At 41.8% G+C, this 20,239-nt stretch overlaps 6 protein-coding genes across 14 annotated transcripts; 4 read left to right on the forward strand and 2 right to left on the reverse strand.

The window, feature by feature from the left end:
- Positions 1-57: 57 nt before the first annotated feature.
- Positions 58-2,000, forward strand: lrrc51 (leucine rich repeat containing 51). Of its 5 annotated transcripts, none has more exons than XM_048982263.1 (6): positions 58-149; positions 628-697; positions 908-934; positions 1,013-1,113; positions 1,390-1,538; positions 1,762-2,000. In XM_048982263.1, exons 2-6 carry the CDS (start codon positions 646-648, stop codon positions 1,889-1,891), a joined length of 459 nt encoding a protein of 152 aa, XP_048838220.1. In that variant the 5' UTR covers positions 58-149; positions 628-645; the 3' UTR covers positions 1,892-2,000. The 5 variants fall into 5 exon arrangements, with proteins under 5 accessions (XP_048838220.1, XP_048838217.1, XP_048838221.1 ...); XM_048982264.1 differs by lacking the exon at positions 58-149 and adding an exon at positions 160-375; XM_048982260.1 differs by having other exon boundaries at positions 66-149; positions 908-1,113.
- Positions 2,001-3,359: 1,359 nt separating this feature from the next.
- lamtor1 (late endosomal/lysosomal adaptor, MAPK and MTOR activator 1) lies at positions 3,360-6,524 on the reverse strand. Its single transcript, XM_048982265.1, has 5 exons — positions 6,259-6,524; positions 5,290-5,435; positions 5,110-5,187; positions 4,843-4,966; positions 3,360-4,720 (listed from the first exon to the last, which is right to left on the reverse strand). Exons 1-5 carry the CDS (start codon positions 6,298-6,300, stop codon positions 4,628-4,630), a joined length of 483 nt encoding a protein of 160 aa, XP_048838222.1. The 5' UTR covers positions 6,301-6,524; the 3' UTR covers positions 3,360-4,627.
- Positions 6,525-6,642: 118 nt separating this feature from the next.
- On the forward strand, positions 6,643-8,669 carry LOC125712297 (secreted frizzled-related protein 2-like). Of its 2 annotated transcripts, XM_048982214.1 has the most exons (3): positions 6,645-7,601; positions 7,771-7,845; positions 8,090-8,669. In XM_048982214.1, exons 1-3 carry the CDS (start codon positions 7,085-7,087, stop codon positions 8,395-8,397), a joined length of 900 nt encoding a protein of 299 aa, XP_048838171.1. In that variant the 5' UTR covers positions 6,645-7,084; the 3' UTR covers positions 8,398-8,669. The 2 variants fall into 2 exon arrangements, with proteins under 2 accessions (XP_048838173.1, XP_048838171.1); XM_048982216.1 differs by lacking the exon at positions 7,771-7,845 and having other exon boundaries at positions 6,643-7,601.
- Positions 8,670-8,837: 168 nt separating this feature from the next.
- tomt (transmembrane O-methyltransferase) lies at positions 8,838-12,001 on the forward strand. 2 transcript variants are annotated; one of them, XM_048982219.1, is made up of 4 exons: positions 8,838-8,935; positions 9,567-9,854; positions 9,994-10,190; positions 11,331-12,001. In XM_048982219.1, exons 2-4 carry the CDS (start codon positions 9,593-9,595, stop codon positions 11,649-11,651), a joined length of 780 nt encoding a protein of 259 aa, XP_048838176.1. In that variant the 5' UTR covers positions 8,838-8,935; positions 9,567-9,592; the 3' UTR covers positions 11,652-12,001. The 2 variants fall into 2 exon arrangements, with proteins under 2 accessions (XP_048838176.1, XP_048838175.1); XM_048982218.1 differs by lacking the exon at positions 8,838-8,935 and having other exon boundaries at positions 8,948-9,854.
- anapc15 (anaphase promoting complex subunit 15) lies at positions 11,882-14,595 on the reverse strand. 3 transcript variants are annotated; one of them, XM_048982270.1, is made up of 5 exons: positions 14,487-14,595; positions 14,055-14,175; positions 13,840-13,899; positions 13,596-13,733; positions 11,882-12,580 (listed from the first exon to the last, which is right to left on the reverse strand). In XM_048982270.1, exons 2-5 carry the CDS (start codon positions 14,172-14,174, stop codon positions 12,533-12,535), a joined length of 366 nt encoding a protein of 121 aa, XP_048838227.1. In that variant the 5' UTR covers position 14,175; positions 14,487-14,595; the 3' UTR covers positions 11,882-12,532. The 3 variants fall into 3 exon arrangements, with proteins under 3 accessions (XP_048838227.1, XP_048838226.1, XP_048838228.1); XM_048982269.1 differs by having other exon boundaries at positions 14,476-14,574; XM_048982271.1 differs by lacking the exon at positions 14,487-14,595 and adding an exon at positions 14,309-14,432.
- On the forward strand, positions 14,547-19,759 carry folr (folate receptor). The gene is made up of 5 exons (XM_048982248.1): positions 14,547-16,174; positions 16,666-16,798; positions 17,380-17,568; positions 18,507-18,642; positions 18,908-19,759. Exons 2-5 carry the CDS (start codon positions 16,670-16,672, stop codon positions 19,174-19,176), a joined length of 723 nt encoding a protein of 240 aa, XP_048838205.1. The 5' UTR covers positions 14,547-16,174; positions 16,666-16,669; the 3' UTR covers positions 19,177-19,759.
- Positions 19,760-20,239: the final 480 nt, after the last annotated feature.

Raw genomic sequence — 20,239 nt, forward strand, 5'->3', positions numbered from 1 at the left:
ACCCGAACACGATTGGTTGTGCTCGACGACGGCTCTATTTGATTGGTGGCTTTTTTGAAAAACTGCCGGTATCCGCTAGATGACGTGGCTTCATTCTGATTAGCCCAGATTTGAACGACTTAGTAACTGGACAAGCAGGAGATGGCACTGTAATTCTGGCTAATACGATAATATATTTTTATTCTATAATGTTACATGATTATAATTTCGGTTATTTATGGAAGAAGGACCGAATAACGTACAGGATGTTTTGTTGTTAATTAACGACGTTCTTCTGAAACAACTTTGTGCGACTGTAAAAACTTCACTACAATTCCCATAATTCCAAATATCACCTTGGGAACCGTTTGTTGTGGCTCGCAGATACTGTATAAGGTTTGATACATAAAACGACGAGACACGATCACGTGACGATGCTAAAAATTTGAGACATTACCTGGTTGTATTTGCTATATGAAAAAGCTTCTTATTTTTAGTTGCTTAGTGTGTTTATTGATCAAAGGTATTTAAAGGCATGAACTTTTCGCAGAAACTGACAGATATTCTCACTGTTCATACACAGTGTGTGTCGTTTGTCATGTTAGCGATTTTCAGTTATTTTACTCTGTTTTTCTTGTTTGCATTCAGGTGTTCCAATTCAGGAAAATGTGCGAAGCACCAGTGGACCTGTCATTCAAATGTATTAGGTCTATAGCAGGTAACTAGCGTTAACGTCCGAAATATGTGAATTTGAACAAATTGTGACCATAACCAAAATAAGCAATTGCAAGATGGATGTATGGAAAATATTTCTCATACATCATGCTCCCTACCCTGTGCTTTTCTGGTTAGGCTCATAATGGATGAGTGGCTATAAAAAGTGTCGATTGATTTTTTTTCTCTCCTAATTCATTTTTATGCCCGGCAGATGTGCTGCATAAAGAACCGAATGAAGGTTTGCGACCCTTGAAGCGTAATGCCGAGAACAAATTCTGCAGTCAAGCTTTGAGACTAAACAATAATTTAATCTCAGATTTAGCTGGGTTTACTCTCACCATCGGCTCCCTTCTTAGCGATCCCTCTCATCTAGCTTGGCTCGACTTGTCCTTCAATTGCATATCTCGAATTGATAAAGTGAGTAGAGAGCTTATGTACGTTCACACACCGATGAATAAACAGGGATGAGTTTATTTCATAAATAACAGAGTAGCTGGGTAAAACAGCATTGAATTATCAGCTGCTGACATCAGTGTAGATGACAGTTTGTTAATAATGGTAGCATGAGTTACGAATTGAATTAAGGTATCTTACATAACACATGATGAAAGCAGTTACAGATTGTTAGATTTTGTAGATGTTTAAGTGACATTTAATTAGGTTAGATCAAAATCTGTCAGTTCTTTTATCCAGGCATTGACTGAGCTACCTGAACTGAGGGTCTTGTACCTGCATGGCAACCACATTTGCAAGCTCTCTGAAGTGGACAAGCTAGGGGCGCTGACTTACCTCCACACACTGACACTGCATGGAAACTCAGCCGAGAATGAGAAGACTTACAGGTAGGAAAAAACACTGTTTAACAAGCCCAGCTCATGTGTCATGGTGTAGTTCTTAGAAATAGCTGCCAGAAACATCATACAGTTGTGCTCAAATTGCAGCAGAAAAAACTTTAATGCAGTGAGTATGAATTTGTTTTGACCGCGACGTGCCTTTTGCCGGACTGTAGAGTGTCACATGTGTGTCAGATTCCTCACTCACGTCCATTTTGCTTCTTGGTTTTAGAGATTATGTGATTTCAGTGCTGCCACATCTGAAGTCTATGGATTTCAGTGCAGTGACCAGGCAGGAAAGGATTATGTCTCAGATCTGGCATAAAAAAATCACCCTGGGCAAGACTACCAAGAAAAGCTGAGGCAGAAGCTGTGCAGTTTTTAACCGTAGATGACCTTTCATTGCAAGCTTAACCGGAGGGGCAGCTTGTGTTCAGTCATGTGACTAATAAAGACCTAAAGTCAATACAGCTCCATCTTCAGGTCCATTACTTTTATGTTAGTTGAGATGAGAAATGTATGTACACTTTACATCAACTCTATATTCATGACACCTTTATAATACATTCGTAGAACATTCAATTTACCTTCATAATGCATTCACAGTGCATTCATAGATCATGATATGAATGTATTATGGTGGGACAATGAATGTTCCATCCATCTATCGTCTGCCGCTTATCCAGGGTTGGGTTGCAGGGGCAGCAGTCTTAGCATGGACACCCAGACCTCCATCTTATCACCCACCTCCTCCAGCTCCACCGGGGGAATACCAAGGCATTCCCGGGCCCTGAGAGATATCATCTCTCCAGCGTGTCCTGGGTCTCCCCGGGGCCTCCTCCCGGTTGGACATGCCCGAAACACCCCCGCAAGGAGCTGTCTGGAAGGCATCCTAAATACTTGCTGAGACCACTTCAACTGGCTCCTTTTGATGCAGAGGAGGAGCGGCTCTACTCTGAGCCCCTCCCGAATGGCCGACCTCCTCGCCCTGCTTCTAAGGCTGGGCACAGACACCCTGCAGAGGAAACTCATTCCTGCTGCTTGAATGTTCTATGAATGCATTACGAAGATGCAGTTAACGAAAAGCATCCAAGGAGAGTATATCCGTACCAACCACATCATCTATCATCTTGAGCTACCTTATGAAAAGGAGAATGCTTATTATTTTCCCCTTATTCTAATAATCATATATTACATCAGTATCAAGTCCCACAAGACTCTCCAGAAACACTTAAATGAGCACATGGCAGGCAGCTGAGGTGGCAGAGCCTACCCCATTAAATTGGTATTAATATGGATCTTACTAAAATCACTAACAGTTTAAGAACAGCACAGCTCATACATAGAACGTATTTTCATCAGGAGTCCGAAGACCAAACGCCCTTTCGCTCAACAGAATAGACATTCTACTGTAAAACTGCTGCTGGTTATCAATACAATCATGTGCTGCACTCTGCAAGTTTATTCCTTTTGAATGGTTGCATACAGGTAATACTGGACAGAAAAAAGCAATCGTTCATCAATGGCAATCTATGTGTACATGCTGTTATAATCACGTGTGGGTATATATATGTGCTTTGCTACATGAATGTAATTTACTAGTTACATGTTAAACCACTCAGTGATGAAACAGCTTAAACTAGGTAAGTTAAGGCTTAGTGCAGTTAGTAGTAAGTTAGTATAGTGCAGAGATTAGCCAGGCAGCACTGTAGTCGCAGTGGGCGACACGTTGACTTTTCACGAACAGATGTCTGTTTGTCAATCGGGTAAAAATGGTCCCGATCTCATAAGTTCCATATCATCAAAGCATTTAAAAATCCCGACACAGTGTTTCAGAAATATTTTAATACATACGGTAATTAAACTGAAAAATGATATTAACAGAAATTGTTTTTGGTACTAGCCTATGAAGTTAACAATTCTGATGGTAAGAGACAACTGAATAACAAACAAATATCAGCACACGGCAAGAAGCAAAATGTCGAAGTTCACAGCCCCACAGTAAATCCCTTTAAAAATCACACAAATGTGTTTGCCTTTGCACTAGGTACCTGCTTGCACTCAAACCAAACAGCAGCATAAATAAAAAGAAATAATTACAACAGCATTACCTAATTACCAGTCAATTGGAAAACCATAGTACTTGCTGAAATGCATTTTATAAGGTTAAAATCTTTATTAAATTAAAACCGTGAGTGAGAACGTTGGGGCCTCTAACAGCTTGATTTGAGCAGATACTTTCACAAAAAGCACCAACTAAACCAAACACTCCCAAGCAGAAGACACAATAGTGCCTTTAAGTACTATTTTTTTCCCTAACGTTTAAGGAATCAAGAACATATTTACAATTTCATTCTGTAAGCGGTCACTGATTAGGTTAAACCATTTGGAAGAATCGTATGCAAAGCCTGTAAACCGCAGAGACGGGGGGGAAGAAAATCGGAGTATCTTTTTACTTTCCTCCCAATGCTGGGAGACGAGGTTTGCTGTCCTCCCCCACCCTCAAAAAATCAGAGCTGTAACCGTAGTGCAAATAGTGTTCTGCAATTGGTTAGAGGCAGAAAACTACACTGATGGATTCTAATAGCCTTTCACTTGCTGGGAAACAGTCGACTTCAGCCAACGACACCTTCGTATGTTAAGCCATGGAAACAAAGCCGTTTTTTCCAGTTACTGCCACACAGATGGTAGCAAAGCAACATTAGTGTAGGGCAAGGTGACCTTCTAACACCAATTAATTTCAAGCCAACAAGTTTCAGAGACTGTTGGACAGTCTTGTCTAGAATATTTTATTATCAACCTTAACTGATCTTAAGATAATTTTCTGGTTTATATATTTCTCTTTTTTTAAAAAAAAAAAACCCATGCTTTCGGTGTGTTCTGAACATTAAAATTCAATGCAAGCTTCTGGGGGGAGAGACCGGTTATTTATCATTTAACAGATATATTATGTTAGGTACAAGTTGATAGAGTCGGGATGTTTGGTTTCCAAGTCTTCAGCTGTTTCTGTTCCTTTAGTGGCAGTGCTGATAACTTGAGCACATGGAGGGGACAGCAGAGGATGCTGGGAGGACAAACACAAAGTAGCAAGGAACAGATCAGGGGATTGCAAACTGGACAACCAATTCCTCCTTTGCATCCACCTTGATCTGTGAAATTGCACTGTATGCATAGGCCGCTATCTTCGAAACCTGGGGAAAGGACACAGAAAAACATTTGAAGCCTCTTATCCAAATAGCATTTCAATGCACCTTTAAAATAGCTATTTAACACTGGAATGAGTCCCGTGGGAATCTGATGCTGCTGTCCTCACCTGCTGCATGTCTGAATATGGCACGAGATCACCGGCAAGCACCTGATGGGGCTGACTGGTGAGGGCAGGAAGTGGTGGGGGTTTCTTCAGTGACAGTGTATTACTCAACACTGCCAGTTTTGTACTGCAAAATAAATGAGAAATTCTACTGAAATGTAATAAGATTTTTTTTTTTAAATATTGCTATTGTTCTAAAATAACTGTTTGAGGGAAAGCGCATGCGCACACACGAGAGAGAATCTCCCACTTCACAAACGACTTGCCTACCTATATTGCCGTGCCTTATCCATGTACTCATGCTGCTCCATTCCTTGGGAGTCTGCAGCCGAGACATCAATTATATTCCTGCCAGTCAAAAAGGGACAGACACTGAGTCAGTAAAATGTGCAACCAAAGGAATAAGAGTCATCGTAGTTCCTCTTGTTAGAGTTCCGCTTATGACCGTACAGCGCTGTCTTGGTGAGGATAGACGACAGGAGAGCTTGCTCGTCTGTTCGCGCCGATGGCAGGCTGGCGCAGTTTCTCTCTGTTCCATTGGACGGTTTGCTGTCCGGGTTTGGATGGGGGATCAGCGGTTTCCTTTCATCTCGATCCTGGGAAATTGGGACAGAAAGTGCCCTTATCAGTCTGACCCTTGTTACGGAGGCAAACAATTTGCTCCGAGGTGTGAATAGTACAATAATCCAACCGTAAATCGCCGCAGAAAGCATACAGGGCAACATTGAATGGTTGTTTTTCGAGAATATTGTAGTTACATACCTAAATCTGGATTAACAAAAGTCTACAGTACATTCAAAACCAACTGTATCAACTTTTGTCTTTAATGTAATAATTCAACACGTTAAGGGGCAGCAATGACGCTAAGAAAATATAGGAAAGACTGTAGTCACCAGTATCACCACAGCAAAAAGCACGTTTGTTTCTGGGGTTTCGAGATAATCCGTAATTAATCGTTGCAAATTCAGGTTAATGCAAAAACTGGAATTACAGAAGAAGTTCATTTTCGGGGGAGATTTTCATGCCTTTTTACATAAATGTAAAATGGGACACAAGATATAACGAAACAACCAATACAAAAATTATTATGCCTCGATCATTGATCAAAAAGCCCAGAAACATTTATAAAATGCAGTATCTGCGGCGCATTGAATTGCTCAAATACTTGAACAGCAATCTCGAAACTTTGCCTGCGCCTAGGCCTGTAGCTAACCAGCTAACAAAAACAACAAGGAAGATACCTAACAACACATCTCTAACGTCGTTGTTTTATTACGACAAGGGGTGCCAACCAAATACTAATCTTTATTAACTAGTTTTATTCTTTGCAAACCATCAAAACGAAATTCCGTGAATAGTAAAGTGCCACACAACCCTCCCGAGTGCTAATTAGCAGGCTGGCTAACTAGCCGACGCTACCTGCTCCGTGGCCTCGGTCTCGCTGCTGTAACAGCAACCCATGATCTCCGCTGGGACTTCTCGGCTCTCTGCCAGGCAAACCGAGCCAAATATCCAGCTTTCTCCTTTTCTGTCGTGTTATCCGGAACGAAGACAAAAATACATTCCACTCCGAAGCGAACGGAGGGGAACGCTTTTCTTTCCCTAGTCTTGTTTCCTTCCCTATCTTATCCAACGAAGGATCCTAGTCACATGACAGCTGCTTAAAGACAAAGGCACGTGACATCCGGCCAGTTTGAAGCTGCGCACATTCGATTTACAGACTCCTATCACATGATACCAGACTCCTGGATGACTCCTTTCGGGGCGTGATTTCAACCAATAGGCAGTTACCACTGAGTGCTTATATAATGGACAGCTCGCAGTACCGCCCGCCGCTTGTTTCAAAATGTCATTACTGCTTTTGCTTGGTGTCAGCTTACTTTACAGGACTACAAAGCAAAAATCACCGAAAGTTCAAAGAAATCACGCCGCTGCACAAAAATCACTTAAGTTCTAATTATAGGGAACATTTATAACCCTCAATAAACTTGCGTGTTTTGTATTGTCTGCGAAACCTGCTGAACAGGATGCGCTCCAGCCTTTTAACTAAGCACCCCACTGCTATTAAGACGTAATCTACAGTGGCCGTGTCGCTAAAACACCCTTAGATAAAGAGAAGATGGAGACTTTCTTCGTGTTTTAGGTCGCTCGTCGACATTAACGCAAGAAATTTAAGGCATCTGAACTGGATTTTATTTGGAGTGGTTTCTGTTGATAGTTTATGTTGGGCTGCAAATTTTAGACAATGATTTCGCTGTTAAGGGTACAGATGGCAGGTTTGCCGTTTTTCACAGTTTTCTCAACTGGCATCGTAATTCAGTCCGTATCCGCTGCTGCACTCGGTGTTTTACAATCGGCGTGCAAACCTATTCCTAATACACTGAGTTTGTGTCATGACGTTGGGTACAAAGATATGCGACTTCCGAACCTTTTGGGCCACGACACCATGAAAGAGGTTCAACAGCAGTCGGGCTCCTGGGCTCCGCTGGTTTCTAAGAAGTGTCACCCAGACACAAAGAAGTTCTTGTGCTCCCTCTTCGCTCCCGTGTGCTTACCGGGCCTCACGGAGCCAGTCTGGCCATGCCGAAGTCTTTGTGAAGACGTGCGTAACGGCTGCCTGCCGGTAATGAGCGCTTTCGGGTTTCCTTGGCCAGATATGTTCCACTGCAACTTGTTCCCAAACAACACAGACCTGTGCATACCAGCAGCCGACTCGGTGCACAGCAAAGACAACAGAAGAAACCACCACCCAGAATCAAAAGGTTCGTGTTTATATTTACACAATTACAGTGTAAATTCAGATATAACAGAATTATTATCGAGATTAATTTGTGTACCGGTACCCCCCAAACAACCGCATTTGTAATAGTAATGTATTAAACAATGCGCATTTCACCCTAATGCTTTATAAAATTCTACACTACGTACTAGTTGTATGTGATGCCTGCAACCTAGCGGCTGAAGGCGAGGTGGGGATTAAGAAAAACTACTGCAAGAGTCGTTTTGGTGAGTTGAAAACACGATCGAAAACTGGTAACGAAACAGGAGTCACATTACTTGTCGTAACTAAGGGGGCACTGTGTAATAGATACCTCTATTAATAAATATTTAACACTGTATGTGTAAAATAATATAGCACGCAAACCTGACAGTTAGAATATGGATGGATGAATTTGATAGCATAATATCTACGATGATTCATCTCTCGGATTCAATATCGTTCGTTAATATGTTTTACTTCTCCAAACAGCTGTAAGTTTAAAAGTGGCAGAGAGTTTCACGGATGGACCAGACCGCAAAATTGTGGCCAGTGGGCGGAGCAGACTGCTGCTGCGAAACGGCGTCCAGATTGGCGCTGTCACCGAGAGCCAGCTTTGGCTGTTACAGGGAGCGAACTGCAGCTGCGAAGAGCTGAACAGCCCACTTTCAGGATATCTTCTTGGTGTGGGAGACATAAACGGTAGCAGGCTGGTCTTCACCCGTCTAATGAAGTGGCCCAAAGCAGAACGAGAACTGAAGAAGTTCATGAAGAGTCTGCAGAGAGTACAGTGCACTTGAAGGATTCACGGCAGCCTCGAGGGTTTTGGGACTTAAACCCCTAATCATATTAGCAAAGCCGAGATCAGTTTTACAAATATCATTACCTTGCTATGAAGCATAACTATTATTTGGCTAAGGTGTCCTCTGCCACCCTAGGACCACCCCTAGCTTCAAACGTAGGACACAATTGTTGAATATTTAAGCGCGAAGTGGAAAATAAATAATTATACATATATATTTGTGTTTTAACCTGACAGAAAAATAATAAAAATAAACAATTTAATGGACAATTGCTGTGTCTAGAAGTAATTTTCTCTTTCAGTTTAACATCCAGGAGGTAATTTGACTCATGTAGGAACCTGACGCTCGGTTGCCTTACTCTCTTGTTTTCCGAGTGGTTGAAGGTGCATTTCGGGGTGGTGGGGGGGGGGGGGGGGGGCGTTTCAATAATTCAGAAGGTCCAGCTTGCCTTTTACCCATCTCATGTTATGATCTGCCATACAGAGGTAGCAACAGAGAGCTCTACGTGTTTATCTCATCTGAAACCTCATAAGTGGTGAGTAAGGAGAACATACCCAGGTTAAATTTGCATGACTAACCTTGACAAGCTTTTATGGTATATTTCAGAGATGTACGCAGTCGTGTAATTTCCGTTAAGTGACTTATGTTGGGCATCTTTTGTTTTTCATAGTTTAAGGATAACTCATCGGTGTGTTTTCTAGATGACAGTCCTTTTAATAAATGGCCTCATGATTATAATTTTAATTTAATATCTTCACCGGGTAGCATATTGGCCATAGGTCTAATTGCTAGTTGTTCATTGTAAGACAATGTATAACCTTGTTCTATTTTCAGTTCAGTTTTCATGTCCAGTTCAAAAACATCAAAGACACAAGGTTCAGCTGGATTGCTGACTAAATTGCTTCTTGCTTGGGAACTTGTATGCATATCTACCCTGCAGCATTTACTTACCGGAATAAATGTCTCTAGATCTGGAAGTGCATCAACCATTGTTTTCTGATAGGATTTATAACTGGATAAACTTGGGTTTTAAGAAGATCTGTGATATGCGTTCCTGGCTACATAATCACTTACGAAACGTTTCCACTGAGAGAATACATGACTTTAGATCTCAGAATATCACAGTAACTGAATGACTTTGAACCACCCTGTTTTTATGGATTCAGGTGCCCCCTGTACTCGGAGTGACAGAATGGTCTCCCCTGCTATTGCCCTGGCATTTATTCCTCTACTGTTCACACTGATCATCCGGTACCGGTACTATTTTGTCCTGTTCTACCGTGCGGTGCTGGTCCGGGTGGTCCAGGACTTCCTGACGGGTCTCTCTCGGGAGGAGCGAGCCTTCCAATATGTGCTGACTCACGCCACCCCAGGGAACCCTGACAGCATCCTGGATGCCTTTGACCATTGGTGCAGTAAAGTTGAGTTCATCAGCAACATTGGCCCCAAGAAAGGTATCCACCAGTCTCCTTCTTGCATGCTTTGGGTCATCATAGAAGCTGTCATGGTACCAATATGAAACATATGAGTGACGAGCCCAAAGTCGCTAATGCACTTTCATTCGTTTTATTTGCAAAACGTTCTGCTGGGCAGGTCTGGTCTTAGACAGGCTGCTGAGAGAGAACTCTCCACTGAACGTTCTGGAGTTGGGTACGCACTGTGGGTACAGTGCCATCCGAATTGCCCGCTCCCTGCCCATCGGTGCCCGGCTCTACTCTGTGGAGATGGACAAGAGTAATGCACTTGTGGCAGAAAAGGCCATTCGACTTGCCGGTTTTGATGATGACATGGTGAGATCAGTGATTGTTTTTGAAAGGGGATCATTATATACTATATGGGCAAAAGTATTGGGACACCTGGCCGTTACACCTACAGGAAATTTTATGACCTCTTATTCTAAATCCATAGGCATTGATATGGATTTGGTTCCCCTTTTGCAGCCATGACAGCTGTCACTCTTCTGGGAAGGCTTTCCATAAAATTTTGGAGTGTCTGTGGGAATTTTTGTCCATTCATCCAGAAGAGCATTTGTGCAGTCAGGCACTAATGTTGGACGTGAAAGCTTGGCTTGCAATCTTCATCCTAGTTCATCCCAAAGGTGTTTGATGGCATCGAGGTCAGGGCTCTGTGCTGGGCAGTCAAGTTTTTACATACCAGACTCATCCAACCATGTCTTTATGGACCTTGCTTTGTGCAGTGGGACACAGTCATGCTGGAACAGAAAAGGGCCTTCCTTCCCCAAACAGGCCACAATGCAGTCAGGCAGGTAACGTTCTCCTGACATCTGCCAAAACCACTCATTCATCAGACTGCCAGACAGAGAAGCGTGATTCGTCACTCCATAGAACGTTTCCATGAGTCCAACTGCAGTGCCCATCCACTCCATCCAAAGCATCACATTGCGCTTGATGATGTGAGGTTTGCATGTAGCTGCTCAGCCATGGAAGCCAATACCATGGAGTTCCCAGTGCACAGTTTTTGTGCTGGGGTTAATGGCAGAGGAAATCTGCAGTCATTGAGTCCACAGAGCGTTGGCAACTTTTACGCAAATGTTTATACACCTGACTGCATAGCTAGGTGCTTGATCTTATTAACCTGGGGGAATGGATCAGAATGAAACATTTGAATTCCATGATTAAGAGAAGTGTCCCAAAACTTATGTCCATATAGTGTGTATATGCTTCTGTGTGACACAAGCACAGCAAACACACATCCAGTGTTCCCCATTTTGAAGTATGACACACTAAGGATTACTACATTCAGAAAGATTAACAGCATTTCCGTTCCACATCCATTAGGACCACGGTCTGTATATCCAAAGGTTACAGACTGCAGTGTTATTGACTCAGAGTGGGGCAGCTTTTGATCTTGTTCCATTCTTCCATAAGCAGTAAAATGTTTCTGTATTAAAATGATTCCTTTTCATCCAGGTGGAGTTAATTGTGAGCACCTCAGAAGAGGTCATTCCTAAGCTGAAGGAGGAATATGGGGTGGAAATGCTGGATTTTGTTTTCATGGACCACTGGAAGCGCTGCTACCTGCCGGACCTCCAGCTCTTAGAGGGCAGTGGGTTACTGAGTGAAGGCACCATCATTCTTGCTGACAATGTCTTATTTCCTGGGGCCCCCAACTTTCTGCGGTACGTCAAGCGCAGCGGCTTGTATAAGTGCCATATGCACCGTGCCTCACTGGAATACATCCGCGGCATTAAAGATGGCATGGCTGAACTCATCTACCTGGGGGCGAAATGAAGGACCCACAGCACTCCCTTCTGGGGTCCGTTCAGTGTGCAATCTTCAGGTCTTCTTGCCCACTAAATAACAAGAGGTGTGGTGCTGGGACTTCATTTCCCCCCACACCAACACAGCCGAGATCGTCTATTAATCCCCCTCATCACACAGAAGGCCAACAGAAACCACCGACCCACTGTTGTCATAAAGGAAAAAAACATTTTCAAATGAAGAAGTCATATACACAAAAGAAAATTTTACAGATTCCTTTATTAACGTTCATAGGGCACTGTAAAACTAAAACGTGTTAAATATGCTCTGTGATGGATAAATACTTTAAACTGTCATTAAAGACAACTGGATGAAGTACATTTTGGTTTATTTGACACTACCATATTTAATAAAATGTTCATTTTCCGCTGTTCTTGATAAGAACAAATTGATATTTACATAGCACCAAGGTGCCCAGTTTTTACATGATACAAGTGTAACGTGGCTAGTGTATCAGCTGACTTTTGCTCGTCACAAATAGTTTAACATTTTCCTTAAGAGGGCACAAGGACATCCGGATTTTCTTGAAAAAAAGGTATGACCTGGTTCAAAGTTCATCTTCAATTACAATATCAACGAGTGGTATAACAGTAAAAGGACAGAGTTCATTTTTCAGTCTGCTACTGCAGACATAACCTCAGTGCACAATAATCTGTCTTTAATGCTGTAGTTACAGCAGAGATAAGTGCTGCAGTCGTGCAGTATCCCACTTAGCATTATAACCTGGTAAACATGTACTTTGGACAGTGGAAAAGCACAGTATCCTAGCAAAGGCCATTGAAAACATTCAAGTAAATGCAGTGGGTCAGGCTCCCAGCTTAAAAAACACTTGAGAGAATGACAGAACTACTCTATATCATCCACTGGTCCTGATCCTGGTCAGCCCCTTCCATATCAACCTACAATGTAGAGAAATTGATACAGGAATAATTAAAAGTTCAAGACTTTAAGTGTTTTTTATCATAGCATGTCCTCATAGCCTTCACTGGACTTTTCTCTCACTGGAAATGAGCACTTTGGATTTATGTATTTGCCGTAGCTTTTGTTTTGCAGTGCACTGCTTCTTCCTCTCTTAAAGGACTGGTGCCACTTTCATTTTTATTTTCGTGTAAGAAAGGGAATTTATATTCTGAATACAGTGGAACCTTGTAACTTGAATGTCTCATAACTCGACCAACCTGGACATCAATCTGATCTGTTGATTTTTTCCCCGACTTGTACCTCGACCTAAATCTCGGAACTTTACCGCTGCTGATAAACTCAGAATATGCAGGAAACAGACCTGCTAAAACTTGTACGGATTGAGATACGTCTCTGCTGGGCTGACACAAAGGCAAACGGACCTACTGCGATGCTGACGCCTGTGAATCGCTCTCAGTCTCGCGGTGCCTCTCGACCGAGTTCATGGCCCTTAAGAAGGTTTGCAGCGATAGCAACAAATCAAAGAGGAAAGAAGTGAGATTAACTGTAGGTCTTAAAAAGATACTTTCAGCGAGACTTGAAGGTGCTGCACGTGTCTGCTCTCGCTTCAGAGTAAGGGACTGTCTTTTATTTAATGTTTATTGCTTTTGTATGTGTGATTTAGCTTCATATTCATATTGATTTTAGTTTCACATTGATTGTGAATGCTTTTTAATAATTAATTAGATAGATAGATTAAATAGGCAATCATTTGGGGGTCTGGAATGGATTAAACTAATTTACATTATTTCTTATAGGGAAATTCGATATGCAACCATACTGCAACTCAACCAGCCTTCTGGAATGAAACAAGTTTGTGTTCCAAGGTGCCACTGTATCATGCTTCCCCTGCGCATATATCCTGTCTGCACAACCAGTTCATTTGCTACATGCAACTAACAAAGCTTCTCCCACCACTAATCCTTCATTCAAACCATCCACAAAATTCCTCACCTCATTGATTTCCCCGTCATCTGGAGACTCGTTGTAGTCATTCATCTCATCCATGTCCTGCATGTCTTCATCATCCTCCGAGTCTTCCTCGCTGTCTTCTTCGTCTTCATCATCCTCCTCCTCCTCCTCCTCAAATGTCTGCAGGTACACCATGTGAATGAGAACGGGGCGGGGAAAAATAGTCTGTCCTCTGCATTTGAAAAGTGCGGGTGTATGCAATTCAAATTAAAAACAAAAGTAATACCTCAAAGACAGGCTTCCCAATGGGCATCAAGTTGTTATCCTTTTCTGCAATACTCTGGAGCTGATTAGACGGAGATAGTGCCAATACAATCAAATGCATTAATGAATACAAATTCATTACTCAGAAACTTACATTTATCTTAACTCCTTGGCACTTGAAGACCATATTTTCTTATGAAACCATTAGAGACTGGTTTAAAGTGTGAGCTGACATACCCAGGTTTGATGCTGCTGCTCTTGCTGCTGGAGTTCAGTTTCATCCACACATGGTCGGTCCAGGTTAAACCACAAAGAGTCGGTCATGCGAGGGAACAAGGACGGAAAGAGTGTAGACATCCTGTGGAGACAAGTGGTAATATGTAGTTCGCTTATTTAATTAATTAACGAGCTTTGTACTTTAGACATGCTTTTTTAGCTAGTATAATTAATTAAACAGGTTAACTCTAACTTGTACCGATACAGTACATCACCTTGACTAGCTAGCCAGCATTTCGCTAATATCGCACGACTGCGAACCGTTAGAGCCGTCACTAAACAGTCTCACCAGTTCAGACTATAGCGTTATGTATTTTATAATGCTTTCATCAGAGCTAAGAATAACATGTGAAGTGAGAAAGGATGAAGAGAAAGATATTACCTAAAACTTACTTTACCAAGCCGCTACTCCCGCAAAACGGAAGCTTTCAAACTCTTCTCTAAGCGGAAGTGCGTGTTCTGTGTTTTTGCACGTGAATGACCGTTTCCGGTATGAGGTGCGTCCGAAAAACATAACGGGAGGTTGTGCGTTTCAGAGTGTAGATGTGAAGTGTATCGCTATCCCAAGTTAACGGTTCACTTCTAGGGTTGTCACTTTTGTGAATAACCGGGACATTCAGACTTTTTTCTTGAGTGGGCGATGAAACCATTTTTGCAAATATTTTATGTTAATATTTGTAAGGACTACCTCTTACCTATATTTGTCCTGACGCAGACGCAGTTGCACTCACTCTGGACTGCTTTGTCTGCTGTTATCCGTTTCTACGTTAAATGCGGGTTTTTTGTTTTAACGAGTAAATATAGGCCAACATGGTATAGCCTAATTATAATCTATTATAAAACCTAACCCTAATAAGAAATGCAACCTTTTAACTTGATGAATTTGGACAGCCTAACACTAACATTTCTCAGTCCTTTTGTATATATTTAATCCATTTTGCTGTCTGCAGAAGTCACTGCTGTCCTTCAATGATTGCTTTAAACTCCAAGCATTATCATTAAAAGTTGCTAAGTAATTAGATAAGCTTCGTATTTCCGCTACCAATCAGATAAAAAATATAGACGCGGTCTATATAATAATTAATTAAACCATTTACGGACGCAGAATAAACATGACCAGGAAGACAAAAGAATAGCGGTAGAAGGAAACCATGTTAAGCTTTATTTGAAATTGTAAATCAGATGTACATTTTCTCAAAAACCTGGGACAATTCGTGTCCCGGGAAAAATTTTCTGGGACAAATGCTCAAAAAAATGGCAATACCGGGAATCCGGGAGAGGTGAACACGACATTAATATCGGAAAGACTACGCATCTGGTGTGACTCTCACGCTTACGCAAAACATCTTATGGCAAATCTGTATTATTGCATTATAAACCCAAAATTACCTACACCAAAAGCTTTGGGTAGTTTGTAAACCGTACAGACTATTTACAAGGTAATAAAACACATGTAAATGCGTGTGCAGACTTGTCTCAAATTTAAAATGTCACGCCAGCCAGCTGACCAAAGTTGGCAACCCTGTTTATATCTAGAAGTAGACTTTCCGATTTGTTCACATTTTTGTAGTTTTGTTTAATATATATGTACCATTCTGCGGTTTGTTTAATATGTATACTATTAAATGCTATCAATCAACATGTCATATGAAGCCCTCACTAGGAAAATCGGTTTTGGATTTACAGTAAAAACGTCGTGTTATAATAATCATTGTAGTGTACTCTGCTTGTAATGGTCCTGGCCTGTAAGTGCTTCCGACCCGGTAATATTGTTTTCGTACAACATTCACTCTGCGACTAAAGAAATCCAAGGAAAACCTGAAAACTATTCGTTTAACTTAACGTCTGACCTTGCTGTGACAATAACGAGACTTTGCCCTCTCATAACACACTCAAGCGATATATGTACCTTGTTTTCTTGCAGCAGTTCGGGAGAGAGAAAATACTTGCTTACCTGACTTACGGCTTCTCTAAAATATATTTATATTTGGAATAATTTCTGTGAAAATTTTATTCATTTGAGTGTTTCAGCTGTAGTGAAGATCGGTTAGCCTTCAGGTTTCTGCAGTTCAGAGACGAAGGTATGGCTCTTAACATTTTTTCGAAATGTTACGTTTTGTGTGTACAAGTCATACGCATAATGCATGAAACAACTGACATTTTGTGTTTTATATCGCTTAAAACTACTGGTTCAGTTATATGTTGTGTAGGAATGAACTTGGACAAGGAATTACTATATAAAATAGGTAATATGACGTAAATGATCTTAAATGCATGCTGTCTTGTCAAAATGTATTATCCTGAAAGGTTACAGACTTTTCTAATTAAATTGAACCGAATTTTATTTTAAATGTATTCATGATTTATCCATACTTACTTTTTATTTGTGTTCTTCACCTGTCAGTATGGATAAGACTTGCAGGTACGGACAGAAATAAAAATCCAATAACGTGATGCACTGCACTGTAATAGGTTCAGTGTTTGTAATCGCTTCAACCTTGTAGCATGTCTTCTGTACAAATGAGGAGACAAAACAGTTCATGTTGATTAGCTGCGTGTTTTCCCCCTGCAGAACTATGTTATCTGTAACTTTGTCGCTGGCCTTGGTGTCCATGGCCGTATCTCAGAAGGACCTGCTGAACATGTGCATGAATGCCAAGCATCACAAGACAGATCCGGGGCCAGAAGGTGTCCTGTACAAGCAAGTATGTGACCTTCCTGAGATGCCGCAGAGTACGGAGTCTGACATAAACGCTTTTACTGTTTGGTCTGCATTCATTATGGATACAAATGTCATACCTCATTTTATAGTTTCTATCTAGCATGCAAATAACAGTAGTTTAAATATATTACAGCGGAACATCTTCCATTTTTCTAAAAGCTTGGTTCAGGAGTGAACATTGCCCGGATATCAAATTGGGTGCTTCAGAATGGTGGCCTGGAATTCTGTATATGACATTTATTGCCAGCCAGAGCACGTTGTAATGATAAGGGTGACTTCTGGGCCATCTTATATTTCCACGGGTAACTTTTTATTTTCCTCTCTTGGTTTCTGTTTGTTTGTTTGTTTATTGGGAATTTCGGATATATTGTGAAAATGTAGTTCCTTGTACACCTGAGCTTGTTATCTCCTGTGGCTATCTCCTGTGGCTACCTCCTGTGGCTACCTCCTGTGGCTATCTCCTGTGGCTATCTCCTGTGGCTATCTCCTGTGGCTACCTCCTGTGGCTATCTCCTGTGGCTATCTCCTGTGGCTATTTGCTCCTTATATTATTATCGTCTTCAGTGCTCACCCTGGAAGGATAATGCCTGTTGCACAGCCAACACTAGTGAACAGGCTCACAGTGACAACTCCTACCTCTACAACTTTGAGTGGAACCACTGTGGGATTATGTCAGAAGCCTGCAAGAAGCATTTCATCCAGGACACCTGCTTCTATGAGTGCTCCCCTCACCTCGGGCCTTGGATCCAGATGGTAGGTGGCTAATAGCGATGGCAACACAGAATCATTCAAAATTGATCCAGCAGGTGGTGATGTAACCTTTGTGTCTTCAATTCTGAAGTACCCACTAAAAGTAACATATAAAGGTTTGGATTGACCTATGAAGGTGTGGTAAAGCAGGAAATTAAAAAAATAAATGTGTATGAGATGTCAAGATCATGGGATTGACGCAGGTCCAGCACAGTAAATGCAGGAATGGTCAGTTCTTCACCTTGTATAGAGAAAATACAGTGGCCTTTTAAATATATATCATGCACTGAAGAGGGTAAGGAGATGGAAAATACATGGATTTCATGCAGCAGTGTCTCTTAGCCCAGGCCGCAGGGACTCCCAGACAGTCCATGTTTTTGCTCCCTCCTGACTCCAAGTAGGGAGCCAGGAGGGACCCAAAATGTCCAAAATGTGAATTGTCTGGCAGGTAGCTGGGAGGTAGCAAAAATGTGGAGCGTCTGGAGGTTCCTGAGGACCAGGCCGAAACCTTATATATAACCTTATACTGTACATAGTATTTTTTCGCTGCACGTAGAATTAACTGTATTGCAGTATTGATACTTTTATTTAATTTGGTTTTCAAATATCCCTTTTCTCACTATGAGAGGTAAGCGTATAAGGGGGCGAGTGAAGCTAGGTTTCAGAAAACACTCTGCCAACCTTGTAAGTCAAACCAGCAAAAACTCTGCAGACACAGTCTCAGTCTCAGACTGCTAACCCACAGCACCACGCACCGCCCTTAATGTCTGTTACTAATGTCTGCCGTTCTAGTGTCACGCTGTGCTTTGTACTGGGTGTGACTGGATGAGTAAGCCTTCAAGCACACTAAATTTGGAATTTAAAGGTGCAGATGATCATTGCTGAGTAAAGGATAATGTTATAAGGAGAATCACTCCCTTAATCTCCTTAATCCCCGCAAGGTTGACCAGAGCTGGCGAAAGGAACGGATACTGGACGTGCCTCTGTGCCGGGAGGATTGCGAGACTTGGTGGGAGGACTGTAAGGGTGACTTCACCTGCAAGGAAAACTGGCATGTCGGCTGGAACTGGACTACAGGTTCACTATGCTGGCATCCATTCAAATGTCAAAATGATTCCCGTATGTCAGTGTTTCCCAATCCGGTCCTCAGGAACCCCCAGATAGTCCACGTTTTTGCTCCCTCCCAGCTCCCAGCAGGAAGCAAAACTCTCTGGGGATCCGCGAGGACCAGATAGGGAAACACAGACATAGGTGATTGGCGACTTACTTCCAGGGGCTGTGAAGTATTCTGAAGTATACTTTTGAAAATAGAAAAGGACAAAAATTCTGTTTCAATCTGCAGGTAGGAATAGGTGTCCCTCTGGTTCCACCTGCCAGCTGTTCAGCACTGTGTTCCCCACGGCTCAGGACCTGTGTGAGAAGATCTGGTCCAATTCATACAAGTACAGCACCTACACCAAAGGCAGCGGCAGATGCATGCAGATGTGGTTCAGTGAGGGGACAAACCCTAACAAGCAGGTGGCGGAATATTACATCAGAAATGTTTCGCCAGTCATGGTAGCTACCACTGCACTCTTGTTTGCAGCATTATTACTGACAATGTTTTTCTAAATAAAATTCTTTATACATAGATCACACAGAAATCATGCAGTGTCTCACTTTTTCCACATCTTCTATGTACAAACTTAAATGATGCAAGATATCCGTCTTTCCTGACGGACACCGTTACTTTAAATTTCCCAATGTACCGTACTGTGAACACCTTGTTCACAAGCTTCCTGGGGAGAGATTATATCGTGATTAATTTCACAGTCGCTTCCGGAGCATAGGAGAGACACATAATTAATTTCCTGAGCCTCTTACTCTGCTTAGTCTCTTAGCTTCTTCGACATGCATCATTCATTTATGCCACTATCCACATCACATGTGCAATATGTGAGATTGTTAGCACAATTATCTTGTTATTGTATTGTCTTGGTTTGTCTTTTCTTTTGATTGTCTGTTTTTAGGTAAATTTCCCTGCTGTGGAATCAAAGTCTTATCTAGCTCCTGAAATGCCTTTGAGATGTCTAATTAATCATCTTTCCATCGTAAACATGCAAGTGTGACCAATTGTACCATTAAAACTGAATTAGAACATCTGGAAGTGTGTAGGACAAAGAAATAATAAAAAAAAGCTTTCCATGTGTGAGAAGCCAGTGCCCTATATGGATAATTACTAGGTTCCAGTTTCTACTCACAGTCTGTTTTGTGGAAACAGCAGAGAGCCCTGTTACCAAACGCTGTCCACTTATGCATCAACACTGGAAAAACAACTCGCCAAATTCCGTGATCTCTTTGTTTTTACTCTTTGTTCTCGAAGTGCTCCCTTGTCTTTAATGACTGCACAAGTGACATAGGCTGGTAGACAAGCAGTGAGCTCATCGTGTTTGGATCATGTCACACTTTCACCTGTGATTTCCGAGGCCCACAGAATGTTGGCAGGATGTAGGTGTGGCCTAGTGTGAGTAAACCAGAACAGTCCCTCTTCACAACTTCTGTAAAAGGACATTCCCTGACTTTTTATCTTGTCACATCTGAGCATGCAATACTAATAGAATAACAAATCATTAGCTTCTTTATTATGGCTGCTTACCACTGATAATTTTTACTGTATGACGCACACAGACTTAAC

Source organism: Brienomyrus brachyistius, chromosome 17 (genome assembly GCF_023856365.1).
Source record: "Brienomyrus brachyistius isolate T26 chromosome 17, BBRACH_0.4, whole genome shotgun sequence".
Classification (NCBI taxonomy): Eukaryota; Metazoa; Chordata; class Actinopteri; order Osteoglossiformes; family Mormyridae; genus Brienomyrus; species Brienomyrus brachyistius.

What these genes read in the sequence shown, in the direction of transcription:
- lrrc51 (XM_048982260.1), top strand. Translation starts at nt 646, where the DNA reads ATGTGCGAAGCACCAGTGGACCTGTCATTCAAATGTATTAGGTCTATA. An exon ending in ATGTATTAGGTCTATAGCAG is followed by an intron (nt 698 to 907) that starts GTAACTAGCGTT and finishes TATGCCCGGCAG; the next exon opens with ATGTGCTGCATAAAGAACCG. An exon ending in GAGAATGAGAAGACTTACAG is followed by an intron (nt 1,539 to 1,761) that starts GTAGGAAAAAAC and finishes TCTTGGTTTTAG; the next exon opens with AGATTATGTGATTTCAGTGC.
- lamtor1 (XM_048982265.1), bottom strand. Translation starts at nt 6,300, where the DNA reads ATGGGTTGCTGTTACAGCAGCGAGACCGAGGCCACGGAGCAG. An exon ending in AGACCGAGGCCACGGAGCAG is followed by an intron (nt 5,436 to 6,258) that starts GTAGCGTCGGCT and finishes CCAATTTCCCAG; the next exon opens with GATCGAGATGAAAGGAAACC. An exon ending in ATCCTCACCAAGACAGCGCT is followed by an intron (nt 5,188 to 5,289) that starts GTACGGTCATAA and finishes TTTGACTGGCAG; the next exon opens with GAATATAATTGATGTCTCGG.
- LOC125712297 (XM_048982214.1), top strand. Translation starts at nt 7,085, where the DNA reads ATGATTTCGCTGTTAAGGGTACAGATGGCAGGTTTGCCGTTTTTCACA. An exon ending in CCACCACCCAGAATCAAAAG is followed by an intron (nt 7,602 to 7,770) that starts GTTCGTGTTTAT and finishes ACTACGTACTAG; the next exon opens with TTGTATGTGATGCCTGCAAC. An exon ending in CTACTGCAAGAGTCGTTTTG is followed by an intron (nt 7,846 to 8,089) that starts GTGAGTTGAAAA and finishes TTCTCCAAACAG; the next exon opens with CTGTAAGTTTAAAAGTGGCA.
- anapc15 (XM_048982270.1), bottom strand. Translation starts at nt 14,174, where the DNA reads ATGTCTACACTCTTTCCGTCCTTGTTCCCTCGCATGACCGACTCTTTG. An exon ending in AGCAGCAGCATCAAACCTGG is followed by an intron (nt 13,900 to 14,054) that starts GTATGTCAGCTC and finishes CCGTCTAATCAG; the next exon opens with CTCCAGAGTATTGCAGAAAA. An exon ending in TTGGGAAGCCTGTCTTTGAG is followed by an intron (nt 13,734 to 13,839) that starts GTATTACTTTTG and finishes GTGTACCTGCAG; the next exon opens with ACATTTGAGGAGGAGGAGGA.
- folr (XM_048982248.1), top strand. Translation starts at nt 16,670, where the DNA reads ATGTTATCTGTAACTTTGTCGCTGGCCTTGGTGTCCATGGCCGTATCT. An exon ending in TCGGGCCTTGGATCCAGATG is followed by an intron (nt 17,569 to 18,506) that starts GTAGGTGGCTAA and finishes AATCCCCGCAAG; the next exon opens with GTTGACCAGAGCTGGCGAAA. An exon ending in CGGCTGGAACTGGACTACAG is followed by an intron (nt 18,643 to 18,907) that starts GTTCACTATGCT and finishes TTCAATCTGCAG; the next exon opens with GTAGGAATAGGTGTCCCTCT.
- tomt (XM_048982218.1), top strand. Translation starts at nt 9,533, where the DNA reads ATGACTTTGAACCACCCTGTTTTTATGGATTCAGGTGCCCCCTGTACT. An exon ending in CAACATTGGCCCCAAGAAAG is followed by an intron (nt 9,855 to 9,993) that starts GTATCCACCAGT and finishes TCTGCTGGGCAG; the next exon opens with GTCTGGTCTTAGACAGGCTG. An exon ending in CCGGTTTTGATGATGACATG is followed by an intron (nt 10,191 to 11,330) that starts GTGAGATCAGTG and finishes CTTTTCATCCAG; the next exon opens with GTGGAGTTAATTGTGAGCAC.